The sequence below is a fragment of the Cryptomeria japonica genome, chromosome 5 (assembly GCF_030272615.1).
Source record: "Cryptomeria japonica chromosome 5, Sugi_1.0, whole genome shotgun sequence".
Lineage (NCBI taxonomy): Eukaryota > Viridiplantae > Streptophyta > Pinopsida > Cupressales > Cupressaceae > Cryptomeria > Cryptomeria japonica.
This window is the reverse complement of record NC_081409.1, coordinates 217,202,918-217,228,171: the sequence shown is the minus strand read 5'-3', so window position 1 is coordinate 217,228,171 and position 25,254 is coordinate 217,202,918. Positions and strand designations below refer to the sequence as shown.

Here is a 25,254-nt window from a genome sequence, read left to right as displayed (position 1 = left end):
AGCAATCCGGCTGGGTGAGTGAGTTCGGTTTTATTGTGTTGACAAGTTAGGCACTGTTGTACATATTTTTGGACATCCCTCTTTTGGTCTTTCCATGCATACTTTTCCCTTATGTGTTTATAAGTTTTATAGTATCCTTGATGTCCTGCCAGGGGGTTATCATGGAATTCTTTTAGGAGCTTGTTTTTGAATTTGGTTTGAGGGGTCAAGTATACCCTTCCCTTGTACAAGATGAGGTCTCCCCTAACTTTAAAGTCTTCAATGGGAAGGTTTCCCTCCAAGATTTCCTTTGCTTGTGGATCTTGGTTATATTCATTAAGGATTTCTTCCTTCCAATCCCTTGAGATGCTGGTAAGGGCATTGAGGTGTGCTCTTCGGGGTAATGCATCTACTACCCTGTTATTCATCCCTTTTACATATTCTATATCAAAGTCATAGGCTTGTATTTTGCTCACCCATTTTTGTTGCCTATCATTAAGGTCCCTTTGGCTCAAGAAAAAACGTAGACTGTTATGATCGGTTTTCACCCCAAACTTCCCACAGACGGGGTATTGTCGAAATTTGGCCAAGGGTGCATTATGGCTAACATTTCTTTGTCATAGATAGAGTAGTGTCTTTCTGCTTCGATAAATTTATGACTCTCAAAAGCTAGGGGGTGTTTCTTTTGCATGAGGACTGCCCCAATTCCCTCCCCAGATACATCACATTGTAGTTCAAAAGGTATAGAGAAGTCGGGAATAGCCAATACTGGACATGAGCTCATGGTTATTTTAAGTTGTTCAAAGGCCTGTTGAGCTTGGTCATTCCATGTGAAAGCTCCTTTCTTAGTTAGGTCGGTGAGGGGTGCTGCTATTTTCGAAAACCCTTTTACAAAACGTCTATAGTAGCTGCATAGTCCCACAAACCCTCTTAGTTGTGTTAAGGTTCTAGGGGTGGGCCATTCTTTGATGGCCTTGATTTTTTCCTCATCCACACTTACTCCTACCTCACTAATTTTGTGTCCTAGGTAGATGATTTCTCTCATCCCAAATTCGCACTTGGAGATTTTAGCATATAAGGATTCAGACTCAAGAATATTTAATACCTCTTCAATGTGCAGGAGATGTTCTTCCCATGTCTTGCTGTAAATGAGTATATCATCAAAGAAAATTAGAAGAAATTTCCTCAACTGTTGCCTGAATGTATGATTCATGCATGACTGAAAGGTGGCCGGGGTGTTAGTGAGACCAAATGGTAGAACCAAAAACTCAAAATGTACTCAAAATGTCCATAGTGGCATCTGAATGCCGTTTTGGGGATATCCTCTTCCCTCATTCTAATCTGATGGTATCCTAACCTTAGATCAATTTTAGAGAAATATCTTGCTCAGTGTAGTTCATCCATTAGTTCATGAATTCTTGGAATAGGTTATCTGTTCTTTATAGTCTTTTTATTCAGGGCCCGGTAATCTATGCACATTCTCATCGTCCTATCTTTCTTCTTGACCAATACTACTGATGAAGCAAAAGGGCTACTGCTTGGTTGGATGTGTCCCATTTCTAATAATTCCTTTATGGTTTTTTCAATCTCCTCTTTTAATTTGTGGGGATGGCGGTAAGGAGTGGTAATGACAGGTTTTGCTCCTTCCTCTAATTCAATGGAATGTTCAAATCCCCTTTTTGGGGGTAAACCCGAAGGAATGTCTTCGAAGATTTTTTTGTGTCTCTTAAGGAACAATTTGACCTTCGGTTGAAGTTTTATCCAAGACCATACATTGGGCGACCCACTCTCCTTGATCATGTCTAAGGATTTTTTCCATTTTATTACATGATACTATCTTCGAAGAGCCATCAAGAATTCCCTTTAATGTTATCTCCCTCCCTTCATGTTGGAAGCATATCTCTCAATTTGGACTATCCATGGTGAATCGTCCTAATGAATTTATCCATGGCATGCCCAGAATGATGTCATTCTCTAGGTTCACCACAAAGAAGTTCCTTTTAATTGTATGCCCCCCCAGGGTGACTTTGTCATGTCCCCTCCTTGATCGTTATTTATAATCTAAATGAAACAATTATTATTATAAACTAATACAATCAACAAATGATTATTTGAAATTATTAATATTTAATTATTAAATATTATTATTAATATCTATTAATATTTAATTATTAAATATTATTATTATTATTCACAAATTAATATTGAAAATTATTATACAAAAATCATTTAGTAATATGTGAATCACATTTTATTATTAATAGAATTTAATATTGTTAATACAATTAATATTACTAATGCAATTAATATAATTTAATACTGTTAATACAACTTGCTTGCGCATATATATATATATAAAAGAGAGGCAATAATATAACTTTATCGCGGTGATGACCCTCGATTAGCACGACGTAATGAACATATAACCAATGATGCATATAAAAACCTCATTATTAACTTATTAATAATGTATTCAAATTTCTAACCGTAACAATATGATTAATAATATAAAGGCAACCAAGTCTGAATCGATGTCTTAGTCAACAGAGGCCATCGTGGTAAAATGTGAAACTATACTATGCAATCGATAATAATAATGAAACGATTATATTCGTTATATTGAAACCTTGTAATCATAATATAAATAGGTAATCTTAACCGATGGATTAAGTAAGTTATATGTACAAACAATTACTATTATTAATTACTATATTTATCAAAAAATGATTATTTGAAATTATTAGCGATTTATTTATTAAATATTATTATTTATTTACTATTTATTTAAATAATAATAATATTTTTGAAATATTCAAATCAAATAAAGTAATATAATAATATGAGATGACAATAAAAGAATACAACGAAGTAGTCAGATGGCCAATCATTAGAAAACCTATTATCATTGACTATCTACCCACACGATGGTTATCGGGTATGAGTTTAATATCAATAAAATAATGCAATGATAACATAATAATCATCGATAGTGAATTGAATTAGTTATAACAAATGTCAAGGTATGCGATTAAGACCCCTTAACCATCATCAATTAATTACTATTGCATACCAGTTACGAACTCTTGTGAAGAGATGCGATCTCTAGAAGAGATAGGTAGTAAAGAATAGACATCAATTGGGAACCGAGCCTTTCATGTCTGAATACAAGGTATATTAATGTATTCTTTCAGATTCGATTCAGGAAGGGTGTTTTATTTTAGATCTTCAACCATTTTCGGATTTTCTCTTGGAGAGCAGCAATCAACATGATCTTCCACACATGTAAGAAAGAGTTGATAGGCAGAGACAATATCCACTAATTGCAAGAACCACCCAAGTAAGATGTGAAACAGCGATAGCCTATTACCGGCAATCACTAGATCCTCACCATTACAAGCCTCGTATTAAATAAGCGATCCGATCCAGTCGGTCAGCAATAGTAAAACTTGCATATACTTTAAAAGATTATATAGGGAATATTATATACTCTCAGTCAGTAGCAAATTCCATGTGCATATACGTAAAAATAATATCAGGAACAACAGTCGATATATAGCATACTTTAACAGTGAAGATTGCATTCATAATAAGGAAAAAAAAGGCAGTTCGGTCAAATGGAGAATAGCAGTCACCAATTTAATTGGTAAGGAGGAGTCATGTCTTACTATTGATCGATCACCATTTCAATAAATAAATTTATAGATAATATGATAAGAATATTAAAGTATAAATATAATAGGAAGGATAATAAATTTCTTATAAAATTTAAAGTAATATTCTTGTATTATCAATAGAAATTATTATATGAAGAGAGTTAATGGTTTTGTGGACCATTAATAACTTATATAATAGATAATTAGTAAATACATAAATAATTAGTAATATAAGTTATTTCATTTACTTAATTATGTATATATTCAAATCATAATAAGGATAATAGACCTATATATAATAATGATAGATTTATTTTTGCTTGTTATACATACATATATACTTGAAATAATATTAATAAGATCATATTTATATATTATAAAAAATTATAAACATATATATGGAATAAAGAAGTTAATAAATAAATTGATTAATAAACTACTCTTACTATTATAAATTAAACATTATAATAAAATCTCTTTAGAATTGATGACTTTATATTTTATAATTCTCACATTGAGTTAAAATTGTTGACTCAAGACTAAACCAAGGTAAGTCACTAACGGGGACATTACAGACTTCCAATTGAGGTATAATTTTAGTGCACCTGTTTATGACTCCGTTGCGCATGATCACTTCAAACCCTCCAAACTCTTGGGTTTTTAACCTTCTCTTTGCTGCTAAGTGTTTGCTAATGAAGTCATGTGAGGCTCCTGTGTCGGCTAATGAGATTACTTTTTGTCCTTTGATAGTCCCTTTGAGTTTGAAGCATCTATTCTCACTTCCTTGAGTGATGACTGCCAAGGTACTTGGTTCGTTGTTTTCAAATCTGGCCCTTTTATAGGGTCTTTCCTCATCCCATATTTCTTTTGTGTTATTTAACTGTCCTCTTTTACATTCATGGCCTTTCCCCCATGGAGCCCTGCATTTGAAACATAACCCTTTCTCCATGAGTTCTTCTCTCTCCTTACATTGGTGATTCAAACTCCAAGGTTTCTTGCAAAAGCGGCAAGGCTTCTCCCGGCAGTCCCTCATTCCTATGGGGTGTCTTGGTTGAGGTAATCTTGGAAGCACTAAATTCGACCATCCTAGTTTTCTTAATGGCCTCTCCTAAATTCTGTGGTTCCAGGGGTTTTACAAAAATTTTAATAGTCTTTCAAGCCTTCTAAAAACATGTAGGTAAGCCTTCTCTGGGATAGGTCGGGGACCATTACTGATAGGTTTTGGAATTGGTCTATATAGTCTTCAATGGTTCATGATTGCTTAAGGTGTGTTAACTCTTGGAAGTACCATTCGGAGTCCTTTTGGTCGAACCGGCTAATGAGCTTTTGGGTAAACTCATTGTAGGTGGAGACAATTTTGTGTCCTAGGGTAATGAGACCGTTATGCCACCAATTATGGGTTGTTCCGGTTAAATGTAGTATGGCAAATTTTATAGCATCTCCTTCGGTCATGGGGCTGTATGAAAGGTATGTATCTAGTTTTTCTACCCAAGCTTGGGCGATATCCTTCCCTGACCCATCAAAGCATGGTAGGGACATCTTGTTGACTTTAGCTTTGAGGTCTTTACCCATAGGTTTTCTCCTTCTACCTTCATTAGTCTTGGACTCACAAAAGTCCCTAAAGGAAACCACCCTTTGAACTTCTGGCTCTAATCTAGCATAAATTTGGGCGATTTCTTCCACTCCAAGTGTGGCTGGTTCCTCTTCATCCCCCACATGTTCCTCTCTAGGAAGAAATTCCGGAATTGTTTGTCTAGAACTCTGAGGAGATCGTTCGTTATCGGCGTAATTAGAGTGTGTCTCTCGTCTAGGGTTTGGCATATCTCTATTCTTACTATTTGTACTTTGGAGGATTAATTGGCTCATTCTTTCGAATTTCTCATTGGTTTGCTCCATGAAAGTTTGAAGTTGTTTGGCTAATTGATCGACCATTGCTTTTGCGCCTTTCTTTCTCTGATATGTGATCATAAACTAAGAATCCTTCCCACAGGTTGGCAGGATTATGCTTTGATACCACTGTAGTGTCCCTACTAGTAGAGATCACTATCCTGCAAAATAGATTTGTTAGAATACAACAAATATATATATATTTAACTAATCTAACTTGCAATTTATCTTAAAATACTTAATTAACACTGATCAAAATTCTTATTTAATAAAAAGGATACGAATGCCATACGGAGATATGTCCTTAGGCGGTTGTGAAGCTCGCCTTCTTGGAACCCATATTGGTTCCAAGCTTTCCAAGAAATCGAAGGTGAATTCAATCCCTGTCTTGGATGTAATTTCTTACACCCAAGCCATCCAAGAAATCAAGGGTTAATTTGATTCCTGTCTTGGATGCAACTACTTAAACCCAAGCCATCTAGGAAATCGAAGGTTAATTCGATTCCTGTCTTGGGTGTAATTACACCCAAGCCATCCAAGGAAGACCCTATGTCAATTCCTTGCCTTGGATGATGCATCTCATCATCCAAGTCCATCAGAGGGGACCGGTCAGATCCATCTCTTCTTGGATGAGCTTACTCGACCAAGCCATATATATGCATATAGAAATTCAGTATATACTGCCTACTAGGGATTATCATAATCCCTCTATTAGGCTAAGGGAGTTTCCTCCCTATAGCCTCCATCATACAATCACATTTACATTTTACCATTTATTACTATTTTCCATTTCATAATCCACATTTACATGGTCCTAACTTAACATGTATTCACTTTTATTTATTAACATATATTTTTAACTATTCATTAATATGCGTTCATTAACATATATTTTCACAAATTCATTACACATGGTTTACACATATTCCTTAATATCTAAAAACCATTCATTAATGTCTACATTAAAATATACATTATCATATATATTAAAAATACATTAATTACATTCATTAACATATATATATTAAATATGCATTAATTTCATTAATTACATATCTATTAAAATCTCATTCATTGATATATATATTAGAATATTAATTACTTATATTCATTAATACATATAGTAAGTAACCATTAACATATGTATAAAAAATTACTTTATTACTTACCTGCTCTGCAACAATAGTGCCCGATCTGTGGTTATTTCTCATCGCAGTCTCTCCTTACCATTCCACTGCCTTCCTCCCCTTCATGTTCCGTGCTCCTGACCCCTTTATACCCCGTGAAGGGTTGTACCCCTCCACGGGTCTCCTTCCGCATGAAGGCTGCAATTTACCATTGCACCACTTCATGCGAGGGTAATCGGCGGGGGGGGTGGGGGGGGCTCGTTATAGTATAATTACATTATGCTTTGAATAGGGGCGTTTAAAATATATTAAATATTACATTGTCCATTGCCATTTAAAATATATTAATTATTAAATACACTTTTCTTTATTAAAATATATTAAATATTAAATGACACTTTTCTTTATATATTAAATATATTTCCTTTATTTTTAATATATTACTTATATTATCATTTTAATCATTATTTACAATAACCTTATTTAATTAATCCATATATATTAACATTATTAAATAATTTTACATCTGGTGATACCGTAGGGCTTATCACACTCACACACCCCAAAACCAACTCCAAACACCAAAAACTCTAATTTTGATATACTCCCAGCACACTGAAAACACACAGACCATCAACACCAAATCCCACTAAACACTCACAACTCACCCAATTCTTGAGCAAATGACACGAAACTGAAAAAACAAATGATCAATAGGAGGTAGGCAATCAGTCCTAGGAAAACAAAACATGGCAAACCGACCCCAATAATGTATGCACGCATTCCAAAGTGCTAAGCCACATGGTACGGCCAGCTAAGGTACGATTTTGCAAAAATAAAATCCAAAACACCATTTTAAGCTCTATAAACTTGCAAAATGAATCGCCTAAACCATAAAGAAAGATGAAATGCCCAGAACGAGGAGAATGACACTAAGACCTGCGACCCAAAATCCACTTCAACACACTCCGCGACTAGCAACAAGAACACACTACAACACTCCCAAAAATCAGAAATCTAATATATAAATCTGCAACATTATGTTCAATCCACTCCTTTGAATGAAGAACAATCTCTTGCTCGACTAGTTGTTGTATTGCAAGCAAGAAATCAAGCTACGGCTAGGAGGTAAGCATTCCCCGAAGCTTTCATTCTACATTTCGGCAGCATTTCATTATAAAAATTCTTGGATACCAAAAACAAGAGCCCAACACTCTTATTTATAGACTTAGTGTCTCCAAATTCAAATTCACATTCCCTCCAAATGAACATCAAACCCAAATGCACATTCACTTCACATTATTTTGAAATTACATTTCATTTCTCTTTTCTCCAAATCGACCTTCTCATAGGAGCAAATATACTTTATAAAAATGACAATAAAATAATAATGTGGCATCCAAGGTAGATAAGTGAAATATATTATAAAATTAACTTATTTCTCTAGAAGGCGTCTATCTTGCCTTATTAATATTTCACTTTATAAAGTATTTTTCCTCAACAATAAATTGCCCAATATATAATTAAGGAAATGACTTAGATATCAATATAACTTAAGCAATCCCTTTAAAATAAATCATCCAACCTTTGCCTTAAGTTATAATTTAATTTAAAACACCATTTTTCATCAAATATTGAACCTGCCAAAACAAGCTCCAAGGAAATGGGGAAACAAGCTGAGAGAAATAGTCACTGAACTGAGTTGAAGAACCCTATAGCACCCAAAAAAGCTTGGAAGACCAACTGCTCAAACTGACTTGCCAGAAATAGCTATCTGCACAAGCCTGTTGATATCCTGCTAAAAATAGAACTGCTAAAAATAGCACTTACTAAAAATAGCATACTGTTAAAAATAGTAAATGTTTCCAAAGTGATTTTAACCACATTCTGAGCAGCTGTCACACTTACTAAAAATAGTAAGTCCTGAAAAATTCATCCGATGCAGATGCATGTCGAACCATCTTGAAGCTCTCTGAAAACCCAGAAGGAATCCAAAATCCAAACTGTCAAACTCCCACATACACCCCCTGAAAACACCAAAGAATCCTCCTAGAAAATAAGAAACCCTAATTTCTGCTCCCAACTAGCCTACGGCCCTTTGAAATAGGCTAACGGCCAACCGAACTAATCACTGTGGAGAAGGGGACATTACAATCCGCCCTTCCCAAAATTGCTTGTCCTCAAGCAATGCCATCACAGCTCCAGAAAATTTTAAATTGATCCACACCCAAGCAAGTAGGATCTCAGGGTCCCATGTTCATCTCAAGAAGAACGCACCATGCCGATGTTGCGCCACTCTGATCACATCAATGAAAACATCATGCCAAAACTGCACCAACCTCCCTTGTAACTCCAAAATGTTACCATCCATGCTAATCAAACAAAAAAACCTTAAAGGAATGAAATCAATATCATGCAGCATCTCATGCCCATAAACCTTTGAGTAATCAATATCAATAATGCCACTGTTTATCACAAGCCTGGGCAATAGGAAATAAGGCCTCCTCAACTCACGATCAAACTCCACAATATATCTTCCCAAGGTGTCAAGCAAATCCATGATTCTAAATGTGACTTCTCCAAATCTCCCTGCGAAGATGAAAACAATCCTTTGCCAGAGCTCAACAACCTCATCCCCATAACTCCACATGAATCTACTAGGCCTCAATTGAATTATTCTGATACAACCATGGAGACTTCTGAAATCTCTTATAGTTCCCACTCCAAGCACCTCAAAATGATGAACCATAGAAAGCAAAGGTTCGCTATCCCAATCATACGTAGAAGGCAAGGCATAAGGATAACCTCTAGTTAGAGCTTGAACACTTCCCATACATGGATACTAATTGCCCCAACTAGCCATACCTCTCACTTGAGACCATAAACCCGTCCTCTGTGAAGTCTAAAGAAGAGTACACAAGCAGCCCACCAAGTCTGAAATGATTGACTTGAGATCTGATTTTAGGAAAATCAGCATCCAAGAAGATGAACAGCTACTGCAACACAAGAAATCATCATCCAAAACAACACATATGCTCACGTTCAAGGCTGGAAATATCCTCTCTAGTGACTCCAACTCCACATAGAACCATCATTTGTTGAGAATATCTTCCCAATCCACTAGTTGATGAGCAAAAGGAACCATCAAGTGGCTGGTAAAGAAAGGAACAGCACCATCAAGACTGAAAACTTTTTCCTTATCCCTCCAAAGATCCTTCTTCCCACAGGTAACAAGCTCCATCAGACCATGTTGACGATCTCGAGCTTGGATTCCCAACCGAAAGTGATTTTCAACACACTGAAAAGAAAACTCAACACATCCCTAAGTACTAGTGAGGACCAAGTGCATACTTAAGAAATTGATGTCTCCTCTAGTGAACCCTTGAAGCCTAACCATGAAAGCTTTAACAACATTGGAGTATGGAGCAAATGTTGTCCTCAAATCCAACTCCCAAAATGGAATAGTATGAGCCTTATTATTATTCAACCCAAGAAATGGGTTATCAAGCATGCAATCACCACATTCTGGTCCTTTCTCCCCTACTTCGTGAGTAACAAATATGATATCTTCACTCCTTGCTGCTGCGATGAAACCTTGGATGACTTCTAAATTGTGTTTAGACAACATCTTGATGCCAAAGATGTTAAAATCATACATCACAAAGAGAGGGTTTCCAAGAACTTGGAAGCCATCCCTTTCTTCTTTCTTACTTCCATCTTGCTGATCCGAATCTACACATGCAACCTTTGTTTTTCTTCTGAAGTTTTCAAGATCAAACTCTTCTTGAAGGCTATCAAGCTCACCAATAACTTGCTCGTTTCTTCAGCTCTTTGTGCATTCTCTTGCTCCCTTAAAAGTTTGAAATCAGCAAACTGATCTTCCAACTCCATTAGAGCCAATTGAATATTTCCTAACATGTCCTTAGTTGACTCAAGCTCAAGAGTAAGCTCTTCAACTTTCCTCTCTTCCCCTTGGAATGCACTAGTGGTCTTCCTTGCAAGTTCGGAGGCATAATCTTGATCTTCAATTGTATGTAATCTGATTTCAATATTTCCAAAGAGTCTTTGATAAGTTGCAGATTAGGGAGAGTAACTTCATCCTTAACCCCTTTCTATCTCTCATCCATTTGAGCCTTCCAATAGAGTTCTTCAATCAAACTAGTGTGTGATCAAATTGGGATAGAGCTTGCATTTCTTTTACAACAATCACCTTGAATTGACCATCCCATTCATAAGAATTCAAAGATGGTGTACTGCTGATAGGCAACAAGAAAAAATCAGAACTTTGTTTCTTGCAATCGCTGCCCCCATAGCTGCTCCAAGACTCTCATCTAACTCCACCAACTAGCTACAATTGCTCAATATCATGAAGAGGATCATATTCTACTAAATCTTCAACTTTTTGCTTACTACCAACTTCATGAATAGGTAAATCAGATTTGCATTTTAGAGCCTCTTTAAACTTTCCATCATCAAGAACCGTATGGTCCTTTAACTCTACAACACAATTTGTTTTTTGAGTTTCATCAGGATCAAAGGGAAATTCATCCCACACAGGTTCCTTGTCATCGCTAGGTGCCATCACACCCAGATCCCAAGTGCTAAAGGGTTGATTACTTTGTTTAGTTAAAAAGTGCTCGCCATAGCTCCACGTATCATCCAACTTAGATCTTGAATCTTCTCTTAATTTCCACACCTTGCTATTCTCACCTAGAGCAATGCTAGAACCAAGTGATGTTTCATCTTCCCACTCAAAAAGTGAATTCTCAAAAAGTGGATTGTCATATGTTTTCACTATACCCATCTCAAACAATGGGTTATCATTGGAAACCACAAATTGACTTTCCAAGCTTCTATGATAAATACCAAAATAAAAATCTTTGTCATACCTTTCAGCAGTGACTCCATGGATGCCCCAAGTCTCATGTACCTCCTCTTCGAAGCTTGTCTTATCATCATTATGCCCAACAAATCCCAAACCAAGGTTTGATTCCTTGCCAAGATGAGGTGAAGGTGATGAAACAATGCTAGGCTCAATTAGAGGGGAACCAAAAGAACACACACCTCCTTGTGGCTGATCTATCATAGCTGGTTCTATAATCTGAATGATAATATCTTCTTCAATCTTCATTTACTCTTCCTTTGAAAGCGCATGAGTGCATTCAACACCATCACTAGCTCCATAAGCAACATTAAGGGGTTCATCATGCACAACCTCAAATATTGATTTTTCCTCTTCTTGAATGACAACCTCATCAATGGTAGGTGCATGCATGACATGGGAATCATCATCAACATTCTCAAGCTCCTCACTTGAAGTTTTTCTTTCCTCTTCTTGAGCAAATAGAGTAAGAGCTATCATATGGTATTTTTTCTTTGCAAACTCAATCTTGTAGCATAATTTTGAATGGTGGTTCATGAAACAATTGAAAGGTAATTCTTCCTTAATGATTTGAGGAAGTGTATCATATTCCTCAAACATGCCAAAAACTTCTTCTCTAATCTTCTCCTCATATGAACACATAATTAAATTATGAATTTCTGCTAAAAGCACAGAATGGCAGGAATAACCGATTTCTCTATCACTCATGGAGAATTTGATCAACTGGGACATCATGTCCATCATAGTGTCGAACTTTTTCTCAACTCTCTGCACAGCCCCAATGGAAACATTTTGATCTGATGTTCTCTCTGCAATTGAATCAACTACTATTCTCTATCACTCAAAGAGAACTCTGATCACTCGAAACACACAGGCTGGTAGAAAAACCAACTCTGATACCACTGTAATATCCCCCTTAATTTTTCCCAAATTTTTTCCACAATTACATTCAACACAACACTTGTTATGGTTAGCAAATGAAAACCAAATGCTGCTGAAAATAACTCTCCACTTTTTGATCACCAAGAGCCCAATCTGGGAGGATGAGAGCATACAGTGTCGAGGGGATCGTTAGATGCCAATAACTGAAAATGATTACAAACTTTGGGCGGCAAGCCAGCCCCTTCCGCTTATACAGCGAGATAATGAAAACAATGCAATCACTTGGCAGTAAAACGACCAAGGACAAGCTAAAGAACTGAAAAATGCAATCACTCAACCGCTTGTTCAACGGGAGGACTAGAGATGAAATTACAATCAACTCTACCGCTTATGCAGCGGGAGGACAGCATTACAATATTCAAAATGGGCGGAAAAGCCAGCCTCTTCTACTATGTAGTGGGACTAAGAGCAATAATCCAATTAGATAGCTGTTAGTACTACTAACCAACTTTACAATGCACAATATGGATTCCAATTTAAGGGAAATCACTATTCCAAAGATAGGCGGCAAGACCAGCCTCTTCCACTTATGCAGTGGGATAGGAAAGAACAATAGAAACTGTTGTTAGGACTACTACCAGCATTACAATATGAATCATAGCATATAAGAGTGATGAACCAAGTGCAATAACATGACCAACAGCTGCAAATGAAACCAAGTCCTTTCTCTTCACCCTAATGAACTCACACACCCCAAAACCAACTCCAAACACCAAAAACTCTAATTCTGATATACTCCCAGCACACTAAAAACACACAGACCATCAACTACAAATCCCACTAAAACACTCACAACTCACCCAATTCTTAACCAAATGACACGAAACTGAAAACAAATGATCACTAGGAGGTAGGCGATCATTCCTAGGACAACTAACCATGGCAAATTGACCCCAATAATTTAAGCACGAATTCCAAAGTGCTAAGCCACCTGGTACGGCCAGTTAAGGTACGATTTTGCAAAAATAAAATTCAAAACACCATTTTAAGCTCTATAAACTTGCAAAATGAATCGTCTAAACCATAAAGAAAGATAGATGAAATACCCAGAACGAGGAGAATGACACACTGAGACCTGCGACCCAAAATCCACTTCAGCACACTCCGCGACTAGCAACAAGAACACACTACAGCACTCCCAAAAATCAGAAATATAATATATAAATCTGCAACATTATCTTCAATCCACTCCTCTGAATGAAGAGCAGTCTCTAGCTCGGCTAGTTGTATTGCAAGCAAAAAATCAAGCTATGGCTAGGAAGTAAGCGTTCCCCGAAGCTTTCACTCTGCATTTCGGCAACATTTCATTATAAAAAAATTTGGATACCAAAAACAAAAGCCCAACACTCTTATTCCTCGACTTTGTGTCTCCAAATTCAAATTCACATTCCCTCCAAATGAACGCCAAACCCAAATGCACATTCACTTCACATTATTTTGAAATTACATTTCATTTCTCCTTTCTCCAAATCGACCTTCTCATAGGAGCAAATGTACTTTATAAAAATGAGTGTTTTTGTTTAACATCCAAAGTCATAGTGGTTGGTTGATGAAGCTGCATTTTCTGAATTATACAATTGCTGGAAGTTGGGCCATTTTATGGCATGATGTCATATATAAATATCTTTACTTAATATGGTTCTATTTTACCAGAAATGAAAGAAAAGAAACAAAAATTTAAAATTAATTTTTAAATGATTTTTATTTTGCACAAAAATAAATAATAATACAAGGAAGCAGGTGAGCATTATTTCCAATTCCTACTAAGATAAAAAGGGAAAGAATCCATTATCTGCCACAATATCAGTAGAAATAGATTCATTCATAAGTAAATGAGTTCAAGTTGCAGCCTAAAACATAGCATTAATGCTTACATAAACCTGGTGAAGGAAACTCTGTACATGGAGTTACCGGCCCAGTAAACATTACCTTGCACTGTGGTAAGCTGTAAAAGAGAAATATGTGTTCATCAGATAACCAAAGTCTTTGAAGATATATATATTTCTGTATGAATATCCTACACATTCTGGTGTGCTAAAATTCTAGGAAGTTGGGCAATCATGAGAAATTCAATTTGAAGAATGGCTGCTTGTGACTTGAAACAGCAGTGGGTCCACTGCACAATAACTTTGAACTGCAAATCCTATAATTCTAATACAAGTGTTCCTTGTCATGTTAAAATCAATTTGTGGGTGAGTTATGGTGAAGAATTATTTATGTTAATCTATATATGTAAAAATATTTGGTTCCCTAACCTTAGCCTTGTAAGAATTAAAAGTTGGGAACAGGGGAACTGGATGATAAACATAAACGCTATAACTATTTCCTAGACCACAGAGCTTGTTAAGGATGGAATTCAAACATCCAACAGTATGGTGCCCTCTCTCCTATTCATAACTATGTAAAGCATCAACTAATGTCACATGTATTGCCAATGTCAAGCCAACTGCCAGACAGAAACTTAAAACAGAGATCCATCCTCCTGTTCATTTATGTGAACAAACATTAAGTATTTTGATATTTGTTCCAAGGTTTTCACATTTATTTTTCAATGCTTCGTACTTTTGTCTCTGCATAGATTTTGGTGTATATAAAATAAATAACACAATGATGGAACCATGACTTCAAGAATATATGCATATCAGTTTAACATTTTCTTTAACTCCACGCTTTCAAGAATTTATTAAACCGGTGCATGTAAAGGCATTCTTGTATGAGAGGGTTGAAATTAAGGACCAGTGATGTACCCCTGTCCTGGAATTTGATATTTGTTGTAGTTGACCAGATAAAGAGGAAAAGGACATTGTGAAGTTGCCCGGTCCAGCTTCATATGTTGTGCTTTCATTCACTGGTGCTGTTTGTTTGGTTGACAGGACAGATCTGCTTCCTGTGCATAAAGGTGACTGAAAGATTAAAAATTTATTATAATAACTTTCTAATTAATTATTCTTCCTAGGATAGTACTTTTCTAAAATGCACATTCTTAGACCAACCTTGGTCATTTCAAAAATTAAAAGTTATGATGCTCAGTGAGATGGGAAAATCATTTAAGCAAAGAGAGATATTTTACCATTGTCTTTTGAGATAATATATGTGCTGAACCCAAGGGGTGGCACAGACACTTGAAAAAAAAGTGAAAAAAGAGGACTTTTCTCTGACGATATGCCTAGATTTTCTTTCTTGTGGGAGCTTGTCAAAATGATTGATGAATTTTCTAGAGGTACAAGCTGCGACTCAACTATGTTGCCATCAGAATCTTTCACGATAAGAGATTCATCGTTTACCTGGTAGAGAAATATTTTTGAAAAAAAAGTGAGGACTAACTTCTATATATAAATCATACATCAAATCAATAAATAAAACATATTACATAGCCACAACTAACACCCTAACAGTAAAAATGCTCACTCCAAAGTGATTTATTTTATTAACATAAAAAATTTCAAATTTATAATATGAAATTTTCAAAGGGTTTCAAATTTTCAAAATTATAATATGATATTCAGCTATGTTGACAACAGATGTTATTAATTTGTGTTTCTGGAGCTTTATATATGATATTTTTCCAATCAACAACATAATATTTTAGGCAATACCAAATTATTGAAGGGTCAAAGATTTTTGGTGTAGCTGATTTTTATCAACTTTTGCTTGCTAATCAACATTTTGTCTACTATACATTCTCTACTCTACAGAAGAGAATAAAAAGGGATTTGTTGTACTATGTAAATATGCTATCATGTCTGACTGTATCATTTGGGCAAGGAAATATAACTTTGTTAACTATATTTCTCACCTGCAATCTGTCATACAACATTCTAGGAAGTATTTGCAGATTTTTGGGTTGTTATATTTCAGTTTGAGCAATCTTTTTGGGTATTACAATCAGTCACACTTTTATAAAGAGTGTTGTTCTAGTCCAAGCAAGAACCATACAACTTGATGTTCCATTTCAGTATTTAATTGGTGGTCACTTGGGCTTTCAACAATGCTATATCATTCAGAAACATGCATCTTTTTATAGCAGCCACATCAAATGGAATGGTGCTGATTTTGTTTCCTACAGTTGGTTATAAAAATCAGGTATTGTCATTCTGCATTATTGTTCAAAGTATTCCTTTTTTATCATTGATATTTACATAAAAATAGTGCTATCATCATTGGATTATTTATATTGTAATGACTTATTCCTAACTTTCCAGTACAGGCATAGGATACGATTACCCTAGTACAGCAAATTTTTTCCCTTGGATACGACACGTTTAGGTACATGATATATATGTGTGTGTGTGTGTGTGTATGTATGTATATTGTATATATAGATTTATATATACATGCATGTGTATATATATTTGTTAACTCAAAGATATCCCCGCATCTCAACCCAACGCCCAACCTGCCTTACCTTGGGGTTCATGAAGGGGTGAGCTAAGGTGAGACTAGTCCTCTAAGGATGCACGCAATAGCCCACAAACCACGCGCATCAAATAAGCCCGACATACGTATATATATTTATACACACACACACACACACATATATATACATATACACATAGATATACATATATATGTATATATATACATACATATATATAATCTACATATATGTGTATATATATACACATATATGTAGATTATATATGTATATATGTATATATGTGTGTGTGTATATATATGTGGATGTATGCATATATGTATATGTATATATGCATATGTGCATATATACATGTACATATATAAACGTATACATATATATATATATAGAAAAATTTAAGAACTATACAGAAATGTGAAACTAAATACATTTGATAGTATGATACTTTATCATTGATCAATGCCAAATGCCAAAATGGGAGTGATGAGGACAAATATTAAATGCCATTTGTTAGTTAAATATTTAATATTTATCTTTATCAATTGGCATCTAATAGTGATAATTTTAATTTTTTAAGTTCTTGATTCTAGTCTCCACTTCCAGACCCCCTCATTGTAATCAAATTTCTTATATGACGAGATCCCAATAAGTAGTGGGAGTATGTACGGGATACAATTACACCAATACAGCAATTTTTTTTCTCTTGGGTACGGTGCGTTTGGGTACTTGATATATATATACTTATATACATATATACATATACATACATCTATATTTGTATGGATTGCCTTTATGTATATATACATTGTAATGTCCCCGATTGAGGATTGCCTTTATGTAGTCCTAAGACAACAATCTTCCCAATCAATGCTGCCAGTTTTTCCTCTTCCAATTGCTTTACAAATCTGGAATGGGTTGCACAATACTTTCTTCTTAAGTTCTCTATGATGGCGCTCTTTATTTCACCTTTAAATACCCACACACTCTCTTTCAGATCTGCAATGAAAGTCTTTACTTATTCCTTCACAAGTTTGTAATAATGTTCATACAATGGTTTTTTATCAGTGTATGAAATCTATCAGATTCTTTTTTCTCCTCTCCATCTTCATTTGAATATCTATTTAAATCTTCAAATCTCAAGGGTCAAATCCTTTTGGATGGATGCTTCATTTAAGACACGTGTCTTTATTAATTGTTGTTAATCCTTTCACTTTGAATCTCCACCTTATTGAAGATAATTACTAAAACCGAATCGTGCTTTTATCTCATGTCCCTTCATTGTATGAATTGGTGGATTTTAATCAATGGTTGGGTGCTTTGTTTCTTGATCGCAACCTTTGGTATCAAGCATTCTCAATATACTTCCTTGATCACTACATTTGTTTAGTACTAATCTCTGTCTTGATCATCATATAATCGCTGCATACAAAAGATGTTCTTTAATAAGTCTTTATTAATCGCCATTCCTTAAAGAATTAAGAATCATTATAATTATATTGCTTTTTTTAACTAGAACTGTCCAATGTCTCCTGAATCAATGATTTGTTATTTTCTTATAAACATCGCTGTCTTTAGAATGTGCCTCAGCTTCTTTACTTGAACGACTTAGACTTGGGCGATCAAGACATTCATATGTATTATAGAAAACAATAGATACTTCGGCCATCATGTTAAATTGTTTGCCACCTTAATAGGAATCGCATATATTTTCTTTGATTATGTATTAACCTTGATGTTGTATAAATTGCTGCAAATTATTATTGCTTTATTCACGTCCTTAGCAATGATTATTCACAGTCTTGTCTTTTCTTGAATAACTTCAATCACTGCTAAAGAAGCTAATCATAGTATCATAGTATCATAGGATCTAGACTTGCCCAGTATTGAAGTCCGTATCTTATTGAATTTATTGTTCCTTAACAGATATCCGCCCTCTCTCGAAGAAGGGTGGCCAATTTATTTATAAACGTGTTCCTAAATGAGAGGTCGCTTGTGATGGGTCATGACTCAGTGCCTCTTTGTCTATACATCCTTGGTGCACACCCTTTCAGATCGCACTAACTAATCATGAGGCTGATCACTAGTAACCATAGTAACAATTAATCGATACCATTAATGTATTGCCAACAAAACTATGAATCATCGCTTGTGTAAATCTCCGCATGGGAAAATCGTGAAGTCTTGCATCAAGGCGATTTTCCTTAAGCTGTGTCTACGATTTTATATCTCTTTTGCCCTAGCAATTTTGGGCCTTTTGCTCAAATTGCACAATTTTTCTATTTTGAACCTCCTTTACCCAATGATTTTCGGCCCTTTTGAGGAAAACGTGCGATTTGTCTTCTTAATTCAGCCCTCTGGCGATTTTTGCGCGATTTTGTTGAAGGCGTTTTTGACTTGGTCGAATTTCTTACTTCTTCACTTCATTTTCGGCCTTTAGAGGATATTTGTTATTTTTGGCTAAATGGGTCGAAATGCGACTCTAGATGGCCTTGTTCAGTTTTGGCCTTCAAAGCGATTTTGTGCAATTTGGACTCTCATCATTTTTGGCTTATAAGCCGATATTGTGTGACTTTGAAGCTTTCTTTTCATTTTCAACTCTATGAGGTAGTTCTGCGCGATTTTACACTTCTTTCTCATTTTCAGCCTATGAGGCCCTTTGAAGATTTCACCTCATATGATGATATCGTTTTCGAGCCTTAAGGAGATTTTGCGAACTTGAACTTTCTCGCCCATGAGGCCCTTTTGGGCGATTTGGTATAAATGCCTCCCCCTGTAACTTCGGCATTTTGAGTCGAAATGCGACTTTTAAACCTACGAACTTGCAAAAAGAAACGAAATTCAAGCCTTAGGGCAAGAATGTGTGATTTTGGTTTTTCGGCCTCTTGAATTTCGGGTTTTGTAATGAAAAAGGGCAAGTTAATCTTAGACGACTCCTTTCCTACGAAACACGGGATGCTTAAACAAAATGCACGATTTGTTTGATGCCAATACTTTACCTTGCTTTAGTAATTTTGAGCCTAAAGACTTATGTTGGCTGAGGCAAGTTTAGCAATTGCAATGACCATGGTTCTTTGGTTTGGGTTCGATTTTCCTTCTCTTTCGGGCAAATTTCAAAAACTACGGCGGTCCCCTATGAAGCAAGGCGGGGTTTGCATAACGCACAACAAATGGCGACTCGGCTAGGAAATGTTCCTGAATATTTCAAGGATGACCATCCGGATCAAACCCCAAAATGTCTAGCTTATACCCCACAAAACAACCCAAATGACAAAAGACAGATTCAAAATAAAAATGAGGTCGCAAACTGAATCGAGTCACCAAACATGAAAATCAAGTATGTGCAGTAAAGTTCATTCTAGCTAAGAGAAAGTTGAAACATCATTGTTCAGTCAAGGCAAGCTACGTGGGGTGAATCTAACTTCAAAAGCAACATGGATATTGCCTCGCTGCCAACGAGCGTTCATAGCCCCGACGAGGTTATCGCCTGTAAGCTCACAGGGATTTCTCTATTTCCGGTAAATTTTTCTTTTCGAATACCGGCAAAGGTGTCTGCACTCCCAAAGCCAAGTATTTAGATATTTATTTTCTTTTCAATTTCATTTTCTTTGGTTTTTTCCTTTTATTTTCACTTTCTCACTTCGGCTGGTAAGCAATGAAGCCTACGTGGGATTGAGCATTACAGTGGTCGCTGAAGCAAAGCTTTAAAAAATTTACTTGCAATAGACTTAAGCAACATTAAGCATTTAAACGTGCAGTGATCGCAATTTTGGTGACAAACGCAATAAGCAACTAAATTTTTAGATTAACTAAGCGTTAGGCCAAATGAACTAACTACGGGAGCAACCGTCAATTAGGTGCTCTACCAAAGTCGGCATCCCAGAAATGAGCCAGCAAATATCACGACATCGTACACCAATGTTGGGAAAAGCAAACATACCCAAACAAAAACTGACAGGGGGACAACCCCTTCCGAAAGGACACGTACACTAAGAAAAACAAAATAACTAAAGCGGAAAATAGGGAAACTAAACTAAAAAACAAAAAACAAACTACTCTAAGAACAAAAAATAAAACCCTAAACAAACTATATACAAGAAGAGACCAATTGTACAAAAATGCAGACCAAATGCATGCGTTCCCGCCCCAGGATGATTTCTCAGTATGTGCAGCAGTAACAGGGCAGTGGGAATAGTTCTTAGTTTGGCTGACTTGTCTTTGAATTCTGAAAAGAAAATTTTCAGTTGGCCACTCTCGGTTTTAACCAAGGCATCAGGGAAAATTATCAATTAAGGGAGTTCATTAGATCCGTGATTAATCCATTTACAAGTTGCTTTCCCAGAATATTCAAAATCGAATTGAAAATTTTCAGAATTAACAATAGGGGGAAAGAAACAACCTAGTGTGTATCTAAGTCGTGCAGGGTGTTGCGCAGCGAGAGGTCTTCAACAGTCTCAGGAGGTCGCAATTGGTGGTGCAACATCCCGCTTGCATTTGGTGTGTGCAAATCAGCATCAAACTCCACATCGGGTTGCACAGGCTGAAAATTGATTTGGAATTCGAACTCAAGAAAGTGGAATGCATCATCCTCAGGCTGCATAAACCATGTAGCCTTATGCGTTTCTATCAGCACATCTTTAAACAGCAGGGACTCTTTGATTGATAGGTCCTCAAAAACATCCTCGACGGACTCTTGGACTACATCCTGCATTGGTGGGGCTACTGTAAACTGCTCTTTAGCTTGGAGCTGATCTTCGAAGCTCACTTGATCATCATCTTCAACCCTGGCTTCATCAAGTGTAGGGATAGCACAGTCATCTTCTGCCATAGTTTGATTGACTGGTTCATATTGCTCAGCACTTGGCAACTCCATCCTATCATCATCAAAGAGTGTGGTGTTGCATTGATCTTGCGATCTTCTGTACTCATCTACAGCAAGGTAGGCACTCCACACTTTGCAAGTGATGCATTCTCCTGGCTCTTCCAACAATCTATATTGGGCTTTAACTTGACTAACTGCCTCCATGCATAATGAGAAAGTGAATTCCGAATGACAGGTGCAATGAATTCTGCACCACCAAGGTGACAACACACTCTCCAAGCAAAATTCTTCATTGAGACCCAACTAGTTCTCAATCTGGTCCTTAAATCGTGTAAAATCATCAGTGCTGGATAGAGGACTAGGGATATCTAGCTGTATGAACTCCTTTGGTTTGGGGATATCCCAGAAAAATATCCTTCCCTGCAGCGCTAGTTCGACCCTTGACAGAAATGTCAAACAGTTTGATTCTTCGTGCTCTGTTGTGTTGTGGACTTTGCAGTCACCTGCGGATACAAACTCGGACAGCTGCCAAGGATATAGCTACAGACTCAGCCTTTGCTGGAATTGAAAAATGTCAGACTGTAGACAATCTTCATGAAATGGCTAACCCAAGTATTTGGTATTTTCAAATTTTCAGATTTTTTTGGTTTTTGACTTAACGGGGATCTTGCATATCCCAAATATAATAATTAAAAGTTTTATTAGACTCAACTTGCTACAAGGAACCTGACAGGGGGGCCTCCTTCTAGCGCCAATTCTGTTGACGTGGCTAAAGTCGTATCGCTACAACTCTCTCCGGCCAACGCAGAATAGAATGTTCTCGCTGACTATCCTAATGGTGTAAGGAATCCCTAATGTTGTTTTTAATTGATCAATGGGGACAACCTCAAGGTTCCAAATGTCAGTTCATGACTACGGGATAGCTCAACGATTGATGTGTTTTGTTGGGAGCACAAGTGGCCTTACATTTGCAACAAGCTAGTCTATATCTAAAATGATGTTGTGTTTCTCAAGCTAGGGAATAAAAGCAAAGGAGAAGGGTTTAGGAGACCTAAAATTAACAAGACTAGTGTGAGAGTAGACGGATTCAACATAACCAATCCCTGCTTGGCTAGAATAACTCACAACCTCACAAGAACGGTGCAATCTTCAAGGGGACTTAGAAGATTTTCAGACTGCAGGTGCGTGGCTAAGCACCCAATTCTGGCGTAGCTCAGACGAACACCTGCAATTGAACTAAACACGATTTTAAAGGTTCAGGCTAACCATACACAGGGATACACAATTAGCATATCCGCAATGGTATGAACCTAAATCCATCAAATACCTGCACACCAGAAAGAATCTATCTAAACCTATTGAACAAAACAATGCAAACAGAATATGTAAAAGTACTCAAATTTAAGTTCAAAATTGGAATGTTAAGGATTTTATCTTTCTTTAATTTCTTAGACAATATTCAATGCTATTAATGTGTGCTCTCTTAGTTATTTCTGATCATGAATTTAAACTTCTTTGGTTGCAGGTGGCTGTAAATATTTATTGATTTCGATATTATCTTCAGAATGCTTCACAGCAAATATATAAGCATTACCTTGAGATCAAGGCATGCCTTGATCGAACATGTCTCATTACATGTCCGATCAAGACATGTCTTGATCAAGGGTGGTGCCTCTTCCTGGAGCAAACCAATAACTATCGGTTAATGTCAAAGCCCATTTATAACAAATGCCAAACAGTTTGTAATTAAATGCGGTTTACTTATCATTGTATTCGATAATATATCGGTTAGATTCTAATGCAATTTAATCATTAACCAATCTGATGAATACTAAGAGGGGGGGTTGAATTAGTATGCCAAAAATCTGTGTACTTAAACACTTTGCTAGACTAACAGTAAACCGCTAAAACAATTTAGCAGACAAACCGGTTAGCACACATGCAAACCAAATAGCAAATAATGCATTCACCCACAGAAGCACAAACACCATAACACGAGATTTTGATGTGGAAACCCAAATGGGAAAAACCACGGTGAGATGGAACTCACAAGTAACTATCTGCAGAATAGGAACCAGACCGATTAAGGTCAGACCAGTTACGGTCATACAATGTTCTTTACCAGAACAGATCCTATTAGGAATCTCAATCTTTGTTAGGAGATAAGTCCGATTAAAGACTACCTTGCTAGAGGATTTTAGATCCACAGATGTGAACCACCTTGTTAGAGGATTTACAAAAGGCTTTTGGGCCTACCCGGTTAAGGGCTTCAGACTTGTCGAAGGTGTGAGTAATCAACAAGTGAGTGATCTAGCTAATAGCACAGATTGCTTGGTTACATCCTTGATAGCTCGTTCCTAATGCATTCCAACATTACTTCAGTATTCTACACATTCATACTCTCTCTAACTCATCAACCACCTTAAACCCTAGCAACAACCTAAAACCCTAGACATGATGTCCTTTTAAAGGAATCTGATTTCATGTCGGTCCAATAGGATTACAATACAATTTCCTAGGTTCAATGCATCTAGACATATTCTGTAACACGACACAAAAAGCACCGTTGAAGTGTCGGCACCATCAAACAATTGGTGGATGGTAACTCATCACAAAATGCCAGTTGGTAACTCATCACAGAGTATTACCGATTCATACAAAATACCAGTTGCCAGTTTGACAAAATGAAGACTGGGAAATATGTGTTATGCCGCTTTGATCCTTCGTACCGCTTGAGATCCTCGAACCGCTTGGGGTCTACATACCGCTTCAGATCGGTAATCACTTTTTGCAAAACACCAATAGTCTAAGGACTATAATGCATCATACCGGTTGGAACAAGTACCGGTTGAGCTTTAACTTATACATACAAAAGTGATCTCAATGCAAGTGTGTGTCCATCAATGACAATCACAACATAATCATCAAAAATGCCAACAATCTCCCCCTTTGGCATTGATGGCAACACTTAGGAAATTTTGACATCTAAGTGTTTTACAACAAAAATATGCCATAATGAAAATTACTCCCCCTAAGCATATACACTATCCCTTTTGCAAAAAATACAATGTATGCTGCTTCTTAACCAAAATAACATAAAAGTATACATCAAAACATTCAAAATTTATACTTCTCCCCCTTTGCCAACAATGACAACAAAATATTATAGACCAACCCCTGTTTCATTACTATTAAAAGAATAAGAGTTTATGACAAAAAAGAATAAAACTTGTCAAAAATTGGTTTGAAGTCCTGCAAAAATTGTTTCATAGATAAGGACCAGGACTCAAGTAGGGAGGTAGCCACTTCTTTCTTTGTCTGCATCTGGGAGACCTGCTCTTCCATGGCGTCAATTGTGCTCATCTCTTGAGTCACCGTTAAGGCATCCAGATTGAGATAACATTTCTGAAGTATCTGCAAGCGTGGGAGTAGAACCAGTTGAAGTTCCTGCAAATCTCGAGTCCGGTAGCTGATTTCCAACTCTATATTTGGCAGACTGAATATGAAACCAGTGAACAGTTTGCCCATAAGCTGTAAAAGCGTCATATGGTGGCTTGAAGGTGCTCATATATAACTGCAAGTCAGTTTGT

General features: G+C 36.4%; 1 protein-coding gene across 1 annotated transcript in view; it reads right to left on the bottom strand.

Moving 5' to 3' along the window:
- The window catches only part of LOC131064398 (alpha-mannosidase), a 386,960-nt gene that overhangs the window by 279,888 nt on the left and 81,818 nt on the right, over positions 1–25,254 (bottom strand). Inside the window, exons 15-16 of the mRNA XM_057998531.2 lie at positions 15,541–15,754; positions 15,218–15,357 (exon numbers count right to left, since the gene is read on the bottom strand). Of these exons, the coding sequence (XP_057854514.1) occupies positions 15,218–15,357; positions 15,541–15,754 (354 nt within the window). The remainder of the gene's footprint in view (positions 1–15,217; positions 15,358–15,540; positions 15,755–25,254) is intronic.